This window comes from Anoplophora glabripennis, unplaced genomic scaffold, assembly GCF_000390285.2.
Source record: "Anoplophora glabripennis isolate ALB-LARVAE unplaced genomic scaffold, Agla_2.0 scaffold934, whole genome shotgun sequence".
In the NCBI taxonomy this organism is placed as follows: domain Eukaryota; kingdom Metazoa; phylum Arthropoda; class Insecta; order Coleoptera; family Cerambycidae; genus Anoplophora; species Anoplophora glabripennis.
This window is the reverse complement of record NW_019417012.1, coordinates 131,761-147,922: the sequence shown is the minus strand read 5'-3', so window position 1 is coordinate 147,922 and position 16,162 is coordinate 131,761. Positions and strand designations below refer to the sequence as shown.

The 16,162-nt window shown below is 37.3% G+C and overlaps 1 protein-coding gene across 3 annotated transcripts in view; it reads right to left on the bottom strand.

Moving 5' to 3' along the window:
• LOC108913959 (inositol-trisphosphate 3-kinase homolog) overlaps nt 1–16,162 on the bottom strand; it is a 122,949-nt gene that overhangs the window by 10,039 nt on the left and 96,748 nt on the right. The window contains exon 1 of one of the 3 annotated variants that reach the window (XM_018719625.1): nt 4,613–4,835. The exons of the other annotated variants lie outside the window; for them this stretch is intronic. Within the exon in view, the coding sequence (XP_018575141.1) occupies nt 4,613–4,732 (120 nt within the window). The 5' untranslated portion in view covers nt 4,733–4,835. Of the gene's footprint in view, nt 1–4,612; nt 4,836–16,162 lie in introns of those variants that run through there. 3 annotated transcript variants of the gene reach the window in all.

Sequence of the window (16,162 nt, the reverse complement as noted above, 5' to 3'; positions counted from 1 at the left end):
TAAAGACAAGGATAATATAAAAAAAAAATGCGTAGCGGCTATCTTTGGAAAATGTAAAGCAATATGAGGCAACTGTATTTATTACTCATTTTTAAGATCGTTTAATAAAAATATTTATTACCAGCTATACTTTCCATTTCGATTCGATCTATGATCTCGATCTATAATTATTTATTAGTAAAGATTTGTCTACCTTATTTCATCTTTTGTTTAGTAATAACATTTTTTCAATGACTCTCATGGTGCCTATTAAGGCGCAGTTATACGGCGTGTAGTTCCGGAAAGTTGTTTCGTCGACTCAAGAACTAGTTCGTTATGGCTCGCTTGAGTTCTTGATATTTTTCCGAAAATCGAAAACAATTGGGTTAAATAGCAGGAAAACTATAACATCGTTTAAAATTATTTATTCGATGACGTGCGAAATTAAAATTTGAACTGGTACTTTTTAAGTACCTAATTTTTAATTTATTTGGATTTTTTCAATTTAAAAAGAGAAGGGCCGCTAAAATCACTTCTTGTTTTATGGAGATTTTTGATACTTTAACACCATTGGAATAGGAATATGGAAGTTCATGTCGATAACATAGTCAAATTAAATTTATTATTGTCAAGAGATAAATGGAGAACATTTAGAACATCGTTTTTTTATTTTTTATTATATTAATGATGAACAAAGCCAAAACTTATCTATGTATTAAACATCAAAAGCAACATATTTTGTCCAACATTTTTTTTTTTTCGAAAAACTACTTTTTAATATAACGTATTCTTCTAAAATCAAATTCTTAGTAGATTTAATAATAAACAAAGAGATGCACAAAAAATGAGGACTAACGAGAGTTAATATGTAGTATTTATGCTATGAAAAAAATTATAAAATAGTGATCATTCCGTAAAACATTCTATATGTTAAAGGCCCCATAGACGTTACAATCTGCACGTACAATCAGCTGCATAGTTACAATGAGGGAAGATCCTTATGAGCCGCGCATACAATTTCGGATTCCCATAATGAAGTTTAAGGAGTCGCCGTTGTAGTGCTGATACACTCGGCCCATTAGCCTGCTCCCGGCTATGAGCAAAGTGGTAGAAAAAATTATCCTAACCTGTCTAAGAACCCACTCCCAAGAACTGCAAGTCATTCCAGACGAGCAGTTCGCCTTCCGACCCAATCACTCCACTGAACTCCAAATCCTTCGCCTTACCGAGCACATCACGGCGGCCTTCAACAGGGGACAGTACACTGGTGCTGTCTTCCTGGACGTCGCAAAGGCCTTCGATACGGTTTGGCATGAAGGCCTACTGATGAAAATGCTCACCAACCAATATCCCAAATCCTTTACCAAACTCATAAAATCCTACCTACACCACCGAAAATTCCGCATCCAAATCCAAGATTCCCTTTCCACCACCCGTCCCATGGAGGCCGGTGTCCCCCAGGGCACCGTCCTGTCCCCACACCTATACACCATTTACAACTCCGACATCCCACATCCCCCCAACACCAACATATACTTATACGCCGACGACCTGACAATCACATCCCAATCCGTAGATCCTAGATATTCCGTCTCCCTCCTCCAAAACTCCTTAGACCAACTTGAAACCTGGTGCAACAGGTGGAAAGTCAAAATTAATCCCAACAAAAGTTCGGCTATCCGTTTTACCAAACGAAAAATCCCACAAAATCTCGACAGACTGACACTATCCCAGGAACCTATCTCCTGGAATCGACAAACACGATACCTGGGCGTGACGATGGACCAGCGTCTCACGTGGAAACCGCACATCGTGGAGACGGTGGCGCGAGCGAAGACCACCAGGGCTAGGCTCTATCCCTTACTCAAAGGTGGAAACACCCTCAGTTTAAGGAATAAGCGAACGCTTATCAAGGTGGTACTTCAACCGCAGCTAACCTACGCCTCCACGGCGTGGGGTCACGCGGCAAAAAGCCACTTAAAGTCATTACAGGCTGTGGAAAACATAGCCCTCCGCACGGCCACCGACGCGCCCTGGTACGTAAGAAACACTGACATATTACGAGACTTACAATACACAAACGCTACACAGACAATAAGACAAAACGCGGAGAAACGATTTGACGTAGCCGCTAGACATGACAATCCCCTCCTCAGGCAAGCCGTTGACTACGTACCCGACGTGACCGACAAACACAAAAGACCTAGACACCAACTTTTTGACCCCCTGGGTGACCACCCCAATGACCCCCCCCTGCCCGCTAACCTTTTCTGTTTCAGAGACAGCCAGGATCAAGAAACGAAGACAACGACACACACACACATACACACCCCCCATACCCTCCTTACCCCTCCCCTCCCGCGCTAGCCTAAGGGCCACCTTAGCAAAGCGCATCCCAGGCTGCATAGCCGCACTACCCTACCCAACCATACCACACATAAACATGACACTACCCCCGGGGTTTACACAGACGAGCCGGCGAAGCAAGGAGAGCGCCAGAAGAAAGGGCCCTAGCAGGCGGGGCCCAGCCAGGACAAAAGGAGGTCCCACAAAGCGCCTACACCGGCCGCATTTGCGGTCGGGGTAGACGACGGATGGGGCCCACCTACGAAGGCTGTCCAGGCCTACACGAGATGAGGCAGGATAAAGAGGGATAATCCCCCTCGATCCCAAATCATTGAGGCCAATTTCTAGCCATAGAATAATGGCGCGGCGCTGATGCACTATAGAGAGTTTAGTAACGAAGTTGCGCTTACAACGTCAGACGCAGTATATAAGCGGAAGGACTTATATAACATTTTATTAAGAAATTAGTAAAAAATAAAAGTTACGTTTATTATAAAAACATTGTCATTTTAAATTTCTTGCGCATCTTTTTCATACTCGTACATCAGCGCCGCCTTTACGTGACCCAAGAAACGACTCAATTTTTTTAACTTCTTGTCTGCAAAGTTATTTATGAGTAAGGCTGTCGGAGAGAGCCGCAATTCAATAGCGTGCCAACCGAGTCAACATGCCTGAGCCGCTGCCTCAGAATGCTTTTCACGTTCATGTCAAGTTAGTAAACTGTTGCTTTGTTATCGTGCCGATGTTGCGTAATTACTTCCTATCCGTTGGTGTTTATGGTGGCGTATTGTAGATAATTTAATTTGTTGCTTTTTAATTAAATAATGTGTACGCCTATGTCCCGCGGATCAGTTCTGACAGCTCTATTTATGAGGCACTAAAAGCCTGATATTTGAAGAAACGTAATGACAAAAAAACGTATCTATTTCAATGACTTTTTATTACAAATTTAAAATAATATTTTGTAACTAATAATTTTATCAAAGAAGTAAGGAAATCGTATCAACAAGTCGACAAATTGATACACGCGTTCACATTTGTCATACATCGTACAAGTTGTTAAGTTGTAGGTAAACTATACTTTCTACGTTACCGACATCGAAAACTACAACGCCATATACGTTGCAATTATCGTTCAGTGTTGCGTGAACCAAAATTGTACAACTTGTTGAATTGAGTTGAATTTTAGTTTAATTCTGCATTATTTATAGTGTACAAAGTTATGGGGTTGCTATCCTGTACAAAAAATATGTTGCTGAAATAAACAGCAATAAGCTAATAATAATAATTTTACTTTTTTTATTATTACCTACTATTATAGAATTAACATTAATACACAAAATATAGTATTAGAAACAGTACGGAGTACCTATAAGCTAGATATTAAAATGGTTTCCCACTTGTTCACCCTAAGCGAGCATATAATTTTGGTAAATAGTTAGTAATTTTACACTACCTTCTGTACATATATAGACAATTGTTTAATACTTCAAAAAAATGGTAATTAAATACATCGTATATAAAATAATGCACATTAATGATCAGGATGTGGTTATTTCTTCCCACAAAAAATGGAAATTTGTTGCTAACGGAACCGACAGCATGCGTACATCTCTACTGAACATGATACAATAACCATAACTAACGCTTTGAGTGAAAACCAATTAATTCCTTATTTTATTTCGAAAAAGTTTCTTATTGCATCCATGATAACATCTATACTAAATTCAAAATTTGTTTTAAGTAGAAAGAACGCAGTATTATTCTAAAACTTCTGAAGATTAGCCGGTGATATAGCTACAGGTAATACTTTGTATAGAGCTGTTTACTTATGCAAATAAATCAAAACAATTGAAAATGTATTTACTAATTCACTTTATTTTATTTATTTAATCATTTTACTAATTTATTTCCAGTCATCTCTGATACAAACTGAAATGAAAACACTTGGAATGATTTTTTTTTACTATACTGTTCGATTGTTCAAGATTAATTTACTTATTACTTATTTTGAATTGAATCCAAAAACAAGAAACTGGAGTTTAAAGAATTTATTTTTTTATGTGGCGACTTTCATGTGTGAAAAATACGCCGTTGAATTTGACGTGAGTTTTTCTTAATAGGTATAATCACTGGTTATATAAGCTGCGCTATCGTATAATGTTGATATAAAAAAAGAAAATTCGAAAATAGAAACAGATATGGTTCGTTAATATTCGGCTCTCTTTGACAAATGTTCGGTACACAATAATTCCTAAATTAGAAGAGCACAAAACAGGAGGCTTACCGAAAAACTTTTACACTTGAAGCATGTAAATTCTGATATGAATCCAGAATAAGTATCCCGCCCTTTGGTTGCTACTAAATTGACAACAGCCGGAACCATTGTGTATTGATTGACGCACATTCTTAATTAGCAATATAACAATATTCACTAAACATCAAGTAACATTGGAACCGACTCGCGTTTCTATTTGTAAATTTGAATCAAGCTGGCCGTACCTAACAAACATCGGTAGTCTGCAATAACTGATTTCACTTGTAAAATGCGGCAGAGATATCAAGTCCATTTACGTCATAATACCACTACTACTGACAGTTCATATTACTGTTGATAGCTTTGTATATTTATAGAAGATACAAATATCTAGGGAACCTTTGCGTAGTGCCCTCTAACGTAATTATATATTTCTGTATGTGTATATCCACTATATACAGTATGTACCATTTAACATTCCATTTATACCTGCTGTCTAACATGGTTGAGAGAATATTTGACCTTAACCTTCTGGGATCAAAAAAAGATGTTTGAAATCAATGTATCTGCAAGGTGTTTGGTAAAGGATTGCCATATTTTAATAGAGCTTACTTGGAACAAAATTCAAAATTCAGCAGAACATAATTCAACTTAACTTGGTACAAAAATTAATGATATCCGAAATAAAAGTGTCAAAGTGAAATTCTAATTGTTAATCTTAAATCACGTATTAATGATTAAAAAAAAGTTTGTAGGTAATTTAGCTTAAATCTGCCTATTCCGAATCCAGGAATATACATACGTTCTTCCGTTCTACCCGTTCTACACGTATTTACGGGACACCCTGTAAAATCCATTTTAATTATTGCATTTATACAATTTTTAACAATAAACTATTGGAAATATAAATAATTTTGAAAGTTAACTCAAATTTTTATTTTTTTTTTACTGTACCTATAATATGTCACAATTTATAACATAAAGCAATATTTTACTTTACACAAGAGATCTATTAAAACTATTTTATAGTTTTTGAGAAAAACGGACTCCGTGCCAAAGTTAAGTAACTCCTCTTGTCGTGGAACATGTCGATTGGATCGGATTGATTTGCTGCGCCGTCTTCGGGCGTTTGTGTCTCAACGTCTTTTATACTGCGCGGTAGAAATTATAGAGAGTGATTCAGACATAATATAAAAACACTATTACCGTAATGCGTATAAAATATAAAATGATTTTTATACGGTTCCATATTATTTATCTTTGTGCCGCTCGCTACGCACATCGATAGAATCTATAATCGTCTATAGACTGAGTTACGCTGAACGTCGATCTGTATTATATCTCTGTCTTTTGCACTTGGTAGTAGGGAATAGGGAAATGCTTTTTTAGTTGAGTGGACACGGATTTGATTTACCAGTCCTGAGAAACGTCATAGCATAAGCGTAGACGTTTCTAATTCCATGGCTATAATAAATTTATAAATTAAAAAAAAACACAACTGGGACGTTTTAAAATGCTGTAATAATTAAAATGGATCAAAGTGCCGGTTATAGCAAACCGTAAAAAATATTAGATGTTATGTTTTATTATCTTTTTTCAATATTTTCTATATCTTGTTGCCTTTTACGCAGACACGCCAATAGATTTTCGTTCCCGGCACGCTTCATCCCCCTTACTAGCCCAAAAGCTAGCGATTAGTCACTCTCTATAATTTCGACCGCGGAGTATAGTACATTAATATAGTGTCGGATGGTCTGGCTCCTTTTTTAGCAACGGTGCTGGGAAGTCAATCGCCGGCTCGCCGATAAGGGGATTTGCTGTAGACCCTTGCGCCTCCTCCTTGATAATACTCGGAAGGGCTGACAGAGATGGATGGCTCTGAGACTGTCGTTCTTCCTCCATGGATGACCAGGTTGTTGGCCTGCTAAGAAAGATGATCCACGCTCTATTTAATCCAAGGCACTGGGATGCACTTCACTTGCTGTTATTAGTTCGTTAGAGTTTCAACTGAGCCTGTATAAGTTCAAATTTGCACTGAATTTAAATCTTAGGATTCTTTAACACTGCGAGGTAAGGTCTTTTGTGTGGACTAGGCACTAAAAGTTATTATTCCAGGTCTCCTTGGACAAGCTTTATGAGTTAAGATCTAGTTTACTCTTCTTCAGGCTCTTCGCAGGACAGACCGAGGTGGATTGCTTAAAGAGTAGAACTAAAAAGCTCGTAAGGGTGATTTTTTGGAGAGAATCTAACTTGGGTTTGTAATTTTTTTGTATTTGATTGTTTATTTCTGACAAAATAACAATAATGTACATGTAAAGGTAGTAGATTTTATACAATACAATAAATCAAGCAAATTTGATCCTGTACTAACACTGGCCAGGATTCATTCCAGACGAGCAGTTCGCCTTCCGACCCAATCACTCCACTGAACTCCAAATCCTTCGCCTTACCGAGCACATCACGGCGGCCTTCAACAGGGGACAGTACACTGGTGCTGTCTTCCTGGACGTCGCAAAGGCCTTCGATACGGTTTGGCATGAAGGCCTACTGATGAAAATGCTCACCAACCAATATCCCATATCCTTTACCAAACTCATAAAATCCTACCTACACCACCGAAAATTCCGCATCCAAATCCAAGATTCCCTTTCCACCACCCGTCCCATGGAGGCCGGTGTCCCCCAGGGCACCGTCCTGTCCCCACACTTATAACCATTTACAACTCCGACATCCCACATCCCCCCAACACCAACATATACTTATACGCCGACGACCTGACAATCACATCCCAATCCGTAGATCCTAGATATTCCGTCTCCCTCCTCCAAAACTCCTTAGACCAACTTGAAACCTGGTGCAACAGGTGGAAAGTCAAAATTAATCCCAACAAAAGTTCGGCTATCCGTTTTACCAAACGAAAAATCCCACAAAATCTCGACAGACTGACACTATCCCAGGAACCTATCTCCTGGAATCGACAAACACGATACCTGGGCGTGACGATGGACCAGCGTCTCACGTGGAAACCGCACATCGTGGAGACGGTGGCGCGAGCGAAGACCACCAGGGCTAGGCTCTATCCCTTACTCAAAGGTGGAAACACCCTCAGTTTAAGGAATAAGCGAACGCTTATCAAGGTGGTACTTCAACCGCAGCTAACCTACGCCTCCACGGCGTGGGGTCACGCGGCAAAAAGCCACTTAAAGTCATTACAGGCTGTGGAAAACATAGCCCTCCGCACGGCCACCGACGCGCCCTGGTACGTAAGAAACACTGACATATTACGAGACTTACAATACACAAACGCTACACAGACAATAAGACAAAACGCGGAGAAACGGTTTGACGTAGCCGCTAGACATGACAATCCCCTCCTCAGGCAAGCCGTTGACTACGTACCCGACGTGACCGACAAACACAAAAGACCTAGACACCAACTTTTTGACCCTGGGTGACCACCCCAATGACCCCCCCCCTGCCCGCTAACCTTTTCTGTTTCAGAGACAGCCAGGATCAAGAAACGAAGACAACGACACACACATACACACCCCCCATACCCTCCTTAACCCTCCCCTCCCGCGCTAGCCTAAGGGCCACCTTAGCAAAGCGCATCCCAGGCTGCATAGCCGCACTACCCTACCCAACCATACCACACATAAACATGACACTACCCCCGGGGTTTACACAGACGAGCCGGCGAAGCAAGAAGAGCGCCAGAAGAAAGGGCCCTAGCCGGCGGGGCCCAGCCAGGACAAAAGGAGGTCCCACAAAGCGCCTACACCGGCCGCATTTGCGGTCAGGGTAGACGACTGATGGGGCCCACCTACGAAGGCTGTCCAGGCCTACACGAGATGAGGCAGGATAAAGAGGGATAATCCCCCTCGATCCCAAATCATTGAGGCCAATTTCTAGCCATAGAATAATGGCGAAGCCTTCGTTAAAAAAAAAACTGGCCAGGATTTCGTCCTTGATTATTGACCTGCGGATAGCCTAGGTCGACGTTCAATCACAGGGAGGGGTCATCTTCAGTAGTGGCTCCTTGCGCGGTCCGGTTACGACTCCCGGGACCCTGATAGATTTCAATAGATTTCACGTCCTTCCATCTCTGTAAACCTGTAATATTACATCCATTAACTTCGTTTAGGTCAGAATTTTTCAAGTCCGAAATTCGGACTTAAAATGGTTAGCGACCCTCACTTCACGTTGTTAAGGATGTGGGCTGCTGTAACAGGGCAACGCCGGAAATTTTGGAAATTGAGGTGGTTTTTTCCTTTTCCTGCGCCGCCTCCGTCAACATCGACTAACGGACAGGGCGAACACTAAAAAATTGGTATTAATAATATTGGTACGTATACACGTTACTAATTATAAGTAAAACTAATTTATGTTTTAAAATAACTATTTGCTCCGTTTTGAAAAACGTACATAATAAAATATAAAAAAATATATATTAATCGGATTGACGTGAAATATATTTCTAAAAACATTTCAAGTCTTTAAAAACAATTATGTGCAACTGTTTTTTTAAAACAGTGTAGGCTATTTAATTTGTGAATCTCTGTGTCAGTGACCTCTGACATTGACCTAGTTTAGCTAACGATACTAGTGTCACTACGTAAATTAAACAGGAGAGTACCTATTTAGGAAAGTGAAAACAGGTGCCATTAAAAAGTTATATAAAATTCTGCATAAAATACGGTATGTTTTTAAATATACCAATTGACTTTATACCTGGTATAATGTAACAAGGGTTAGTACACGAGTAAAGCACCCACAATTATACTTTTTTAATGTAGAAACTCACATGTTGAAGATAATATGCAAAATGACAAAAACTCGTATACAGGGCGTACCACCAGGAATCGCCACTATCGATATCTCGGAAGGTACTGATCCGATAAATCTGAAAATTTGGCAACTTAGCAAAGGCAGTAGGGCCAACACGTCTAAAATATTTAGAACTTTATGGCACTTCCGGTTATACCGGAAGTCGGAATTAACTTTCTTATTTTAAATGGGATAAAAAAGAAACTAATGATATTACCAGCTCGCCACATTGCCAATAGATATTATAATCACTGCAATCTTTAATTTGTAGTGCCTGAACATTGACCACCCATACCAGTTATTTACTAAATTTATTACATATTTTGAAAGCTCATTTAGTGAGGAAATTTTAAATTTACTATATGGTATCATCGTATTTCACCACATTCCCTTGGAGTTTCGGATATTCGGGCTCCACGTTGGGAGAACCGGCAATTTAACCAAGGTCCTTATGTATTTCCTGCGGTGTTGGGGGTCTCGTCTCCCGATCGCCGACAAAGAGGCAAACGGGATTTTCAGACGCCTTCCTCATCACGCCAATCTTAACAAACGCTTGAGACCCACTCCTCTAGACCCTCAGGATGGCACGGATTTGGAGGTTTTCAACTGAGTCTAGTTGCAGCAATCATGGTCTTTGTGGCTTTGCCTTGTCTAGCACTAGTTTTGAGGCCTCTGGAGAGTACCTGAAAATATGGAAGCTTCTAGGAACTTATGTAGGCCTCTTCGAGTACCTATGGACTTGGAAGCTTCTATGAGCTTGCTGTATCCCGTGGAATCTTCACCGCAGGATTGGACAATGCCTGAGTGGTAGGGGCTCTAGAATTGACCAAGCAATGTGCTCGCAAAAATTTGTGAAATTGTATTGAATAATTAAAAACTGGATTTATGGAAAATCTGTCATATACAATAAATGAGTGATGTACCTACATGTTTGAATGTATATAATGGAAATAAGAAACTTGTGTCGTATTATATGTCGATGGGTCTGCAGAGGTCTTGTAGCGAAATCCAATTGGATAATTGGTGTGGACAATTTACTTTTCTGGATGCTGCCCATTTTTGTATTGTAGTTGCTTGGAATTGGTTATGAATTTGTAGTCTGACGTGGTAGTGTAGTTTTGTATTGCGGTTCCCCAGTTCGAATTTCACATTTTTTGGAAAGCTTTTATTTTTTGAAATCCGAAATTGGAATGATTTTTTCAACTTTGTAGCGCGTTGTCGACGGCTGCTCTGCCAACAGTATAGGCATTCGGCAGTGCCGTCTCTTGATTATTCGGTGTTTGGGATGGGTGGGAGCTTCTTTGAGAACTTTGACAGAAATTTTGGACATAGTCGAAAATGTTATATTCCGCGCCACGCCTTCTATTTCTTGTAGAGGGTAGTTTGCGTCCCCACAGACATGGGTCTCTTTGGTCGCGATCATCCACACGGAACTTGGAATACGACGGTATATTATTTAGTATTACTAACACTAAGTCAGTATATTTTGCACTACTTTCATGTTAACAATAACACTGTATTTCTCGAATTGTTAATATTAAACGAAATTTCTCAAACCGATATAGACCTCCCGATATGATTGTTTAGGTTTAATTGTTGTATTGCGTTTTGTGGATATGATCATAAATCTAAATCAGTCATGAGCAAACCCAGTAAAAAGCAAACGAACAAGCACCAAATGTCATACAATGTCACATGTAATTTAAAAAAAATGCCAAAGACCGGAAGGGCGATTTCGGAAGAACTTATTGAATATTTAGAACAGTTTTATAATTAAAATATTTTAAAGCTTTTTTCAATTTCAGTTTAATCCTAGAATTTAGTATATTCTGGTATTTTTATTTATAGCAGTAAGTTTACACTATTAAAGTTGTCAACGCTATTATTCAAGTAGCAGACAGCCACCATTTAAGACGCAAAATATTTTTTAAAATGTTGTTAGAACTATTATCTAAAAATACACTTGATAAACCAATATTATGATACCTACTATTGATGTTTTGTACACTACAACAACGTCTAGGGCAGAAACAGTAACAACAATTGAATATTTTTATATGACGTAATATTTACGTTCAGTATGTGTAATAATTCGATATAGTAGTCGACGATAAACAATTTAGATTATTTTGTATATGTATGTGAATACAGGGTGTCCTAATGGAGATATCGCGCTCCAAATACAGGGTCTTAATAAATAACCCACGTGAGCAGTAATTTTATTTGAGACAGTAGCTTCATTTCCTTTGCGTTGGCAATTAAATTTTGGTAAAATTAAAAAATACTAAAACAATAAGGTCAAGATTACATTAATACACGATAATCTATTTCACTGGCTGATGATTGGTGTAATTTTCACATTTCATTTAATCAATCGGCGGTCGCATTATTTCAAGAATAGAAGCAACGGATTGTTATTGTTCATTGTAAATGAATTCTTCAGTAGAATCCGTCGCCCGTGTGTGTTTTTGTTTCAAGTTTAACATTCTTATTTCAGAACGCATTATGCCTTTTACTCCAAATAAGATGCCATTAGTGTAAGGCACATTTTCGAAATAAAACTAGAATTAAAGACGGGTCAGGGCTAGGGTTGCCAGATCTATTTCATGACAGACCCGGAGAAATTGATGTCCTAAAAAAAAAAAGGTCTTTAGGAAATTTTGAAGTCAAATCATTTACGAGGAAATCGATCTCTAAAAAAAAAAGGTCTACAGCAGCTCAATGGACAAATTGATGTCTAAAAAAAACAATCAGATCTCTCAGGAAAATAAATCTCGGGGGTAGGACGTCTTAACCCGGAGAAATGACATATTAACCCGGAGCCCGGAGATGTACCTTCAAAACCCGAAGACTCCGGGTCAAACCCGGAGACCTGGCAAGCCTAGTCAGGGCAAATTCTTTTCTTTGCAAATTTTCAGACGCAAACATTGACTATGATGACAATTTCTTAAACGGGAAATGTGCTATTGCCAAAATATTTGAAACCAAACTAAAGGAAAATATACAGGCAGACCAATTGTATTTACAGAAAATATCATCGATAATATACAGCAACGATGAAATCAACATTTGCAAAGTTTGTATCAAAGTTGTCTGATTAAACAGGTAATTTTGTTTATGAAGGTCAGGTCAAGCAAATATTCTTAAATTCAGTTTAGAATGAATCTCTAAAATATATTAACTGTTTATTTGGAATCAAGATTGAATAATAGTTTATATCCTAAAATTTTCATTTTACAACTTTCAATTGGAACATGTCATAAAGCTTTAAAAAAACAACATGGTTTCACGTATCAGGTTATGTAAATAGCAAAAATTATAGAACCTAGGCTGCAGAAAATCCTAATATATTTGTAGAATGTAGAAATTAGTTTACATCCCTTAAAAGTACGCATTTAAGTAGCCAAATCAAGAAGACGTATGGTAGAGACTATATTTTTCTATGAAACTATAAATATTGAAAGATATTAAACCCTTATTTAAAGCCATCATGAATATGGCAATATAACTTGCTAATTTACGAGCTTGAACTTCCTACCAAGGCAGCAATGTTACTAGAGCTATGATTTGTAAATTAATCATGTAGTAAACTGTAACTTTTTTTTAAATATTATTTTATCGTTAAGAAAGAATACATTATCTCTGTTTATTTAATTCTGTAATAAAATTTAAAAAATGTGGATTCACATCATTTTCTTTTTATTTTCATAGTAAAAAGTAATTCAAGTGAAGTTTGATAGTTATCTTCTAATAAGGTTAAAAGTATTTCAACGAAAAAATAAATGTATTTTTCATAAATATCAAATACTAAATTGCATGTATTAAGTTTAAAATCAACAGTTCATGTTAATCAATTTCAAAATCAAATTCATTTAATTACATCTGTAATCTCCTCAATCACTCCACTGAAGTTTAAGGATTTTTAGTTGATCGTGCAATGTTGGTTGACTGCTCGACGGGCATGTGACTTGTAATCATTTATAAAGGCTCTGTAGAAATGTACGTTTTGGGTTCTAATTTTAAAACCACTTTGTATACGTATTTTCATTTGTATTACAGATGAAGTGATAGTGACGATTTGATAAAAAAACTGATCTTTTGTTGTTAGAAGGCATCCAGAAATGAAATAGCCCTAACCCAAGTTTTTTCAAAATGTGTCAAGTATTGAGCTGAAAATATTATTTTTAGATAACTATTGTGAACATTTTTCTTTGAAAACGATACTCCTCATTTGTTACGGTAAAATAAACAGTTTTTCGCGATATGTACATCGGTTTTTAGAAATGGATTCAATTATTGAGCACAAACTATTAGCAGAAGGGCACCAACAACTAAAGTTTAATTTTTTACAAATTATTGCATGCATTTAGTTTATTTAACTTTACAAGTTAAAAATTATATGAAAGCTTAAAAGAACAAGTTAAAAATAAAAATCAACATTTACTAGGCAACTGGTCAAAATGAGCTATACCTATACATGATTATTATTTTGAGCGATTAGTGTGTTAAACTCTTTTTATGATCGATAGGTCCTAAATCCACTAAACTTTCGGAGGGGTTATCCAATAGAACTCATTTATTTAACACCCGTAAATAATAGAACATAACTTTTACTGAAAATAACACATCTTTAGATTCGTAGATTCGAATCTTGGAATGTTATTTCACGTGTACAGGAAAACATTTGTAGAATGAAAAAGTGCAAAAGGAGTTACTTTTTAAATGAATGAAGAAAAATAATAAAATGGAACGTATTTTAGCGCCCATTCTAACACTTGATAAAGCAAATATTATACAGGGTGTCCCGCTACTTGATACAAAAAAGTCGAATAAAAATAGATAAGGTCAATATAATATCAGTTCTTCATATAATTTTTTTTCATACGGGCCTTCGTTAAAAAATTAAGGGTTCTCAAAGGTGAAAATTAAAAAGTTATTTTTATTTACAGTCCCTAAACTATTTTAACTTCAGCCTGATGCAAATTTGGTGATCGATAACACATGCGTACAGTTTGTTTATGATGTTGTAAGTCAAACTTCACTATGTTCATTGCTCAGAACGTTGCCACGGATGGACTCTGCCCAAGTTAACAACACAGAACTTTTGCATAGATGACGATCGCAATCTGCCTGTATCAAAAATAAGTTCCCTGAAGAAATTGCTAATTATTATTATTATTAATACCCTCTTGGTTCAATTCGTTAAAATTAACAATTTAAATATTTGTGACTTTATGCCACAGTGCACATCGAGCGGCGCCTCCACCATTTTTTATTTTAATTTTAATTTTTAATTGGACATAACTACTATATTAGAACCGTGCATATTTTTAAAATAAGAGCCTAGAAAATCTTACTGCCTGCTAATGTAATTTTCACTAACAAAATTTGACAAACACACAATACAAAATAGAAAAAAAAATAATACGTTAAAGTTAAAAAAATAATTTAAAAGAAAAAAACTAACGAGCGTTCAAATAAAAACGTGGTCGAAGTTGGCTCTGACACATTGGACGTAGGGAGTAGCTTATAGCGACCAACTTAACTTCATTTCTCAACGAGCTAGAGGTGTAAAATTCAGTTACTTTTCGGTACCTGTAACTACTCGTTACTTTTTGATACAGTAATCGTTACTTCGGATCAGTTATTCGAGTACTCGAAGTTCAAAAGGTGCTGTACGGGTAGTACGAGTACTGCAGCAGTCGGATTATAACGGTTTGAGATCCGAAGTTACTTGTCTTGTATGCAGGTTAGGTAATCGGTACCTACTACCTACAAATTTCGATTTAGAAACTTATGTTACGAAGTATTAAAGTGTTTAAATTATCAAAAGTAAATAATTTGATTTTCAGCTTGTATTTAAATGATATACAGGAAATTTTCAGACTCGATGTAGTGTAGCATTCTACAATATTTGAATTTCACGTTTCTACATATTGCAGTAATCTGTACAATTTATGAATTCAAGATCTCGCTAATGATGGAGCAGAGTTCATTTTTGTTTCAGTAGTCAGTTTCGTTTTTACCAGTGGATTCGGCGATAGCGGTTCGGTATTCGGATCTACACCTACTCCTACTACATCTCTTTCAAAAATCGAGTACTCGAGTAGCGAAGTAACGATAACGTAATTTTTTTAGTAATCGTTACTTCGGATCGTGTCGAGTAACGAGTACTCGAATAACGAATAGTAACGATTTCTTACAGCTCTACAACGAGCTGTATAGCAGCTGTCAGTTTCAATAACGTTAATGACTATATAACTTTATTTTAAAGAATAATCGTGATAACAATAACAAACAATTATAGGAGCTGCGGAAAGTGTCCCCCTCCTTGTTATAACAATAAATTAAAGCAGCTGCTGAAAGTGTCCCCCTCCTTGTTCCAAGCACTTTTCACACCTGTTCCTCAAAGAATTAAAGACATTTTCTAAGATGCTCGGGGTATTGTTAATTTCACGAATCTTGTCTATAAGTCGAGCCTGCAGATGGTTTAAATCAGGAATAGGCAGTTCAAAAATAGTGTTTTTAAGGTAAGGCCACAAAAAGAAATCACACGGCGTAATATCACATGACCTCGGTGGAAATTCATGTTCAGCATTGAGACTTATTAGTCGATTTTGGAAAACTTCCCTCAACATATTCATCGTCTCGCCTGCCGTATGTGCCCTTGCGCCATCTTGTTGAAAGTAAAAGTTTGTAATTTCGTTTTCTTCCAGCTGGTTAACAAAAGGAGCGATAATTTCTTCTCTATAC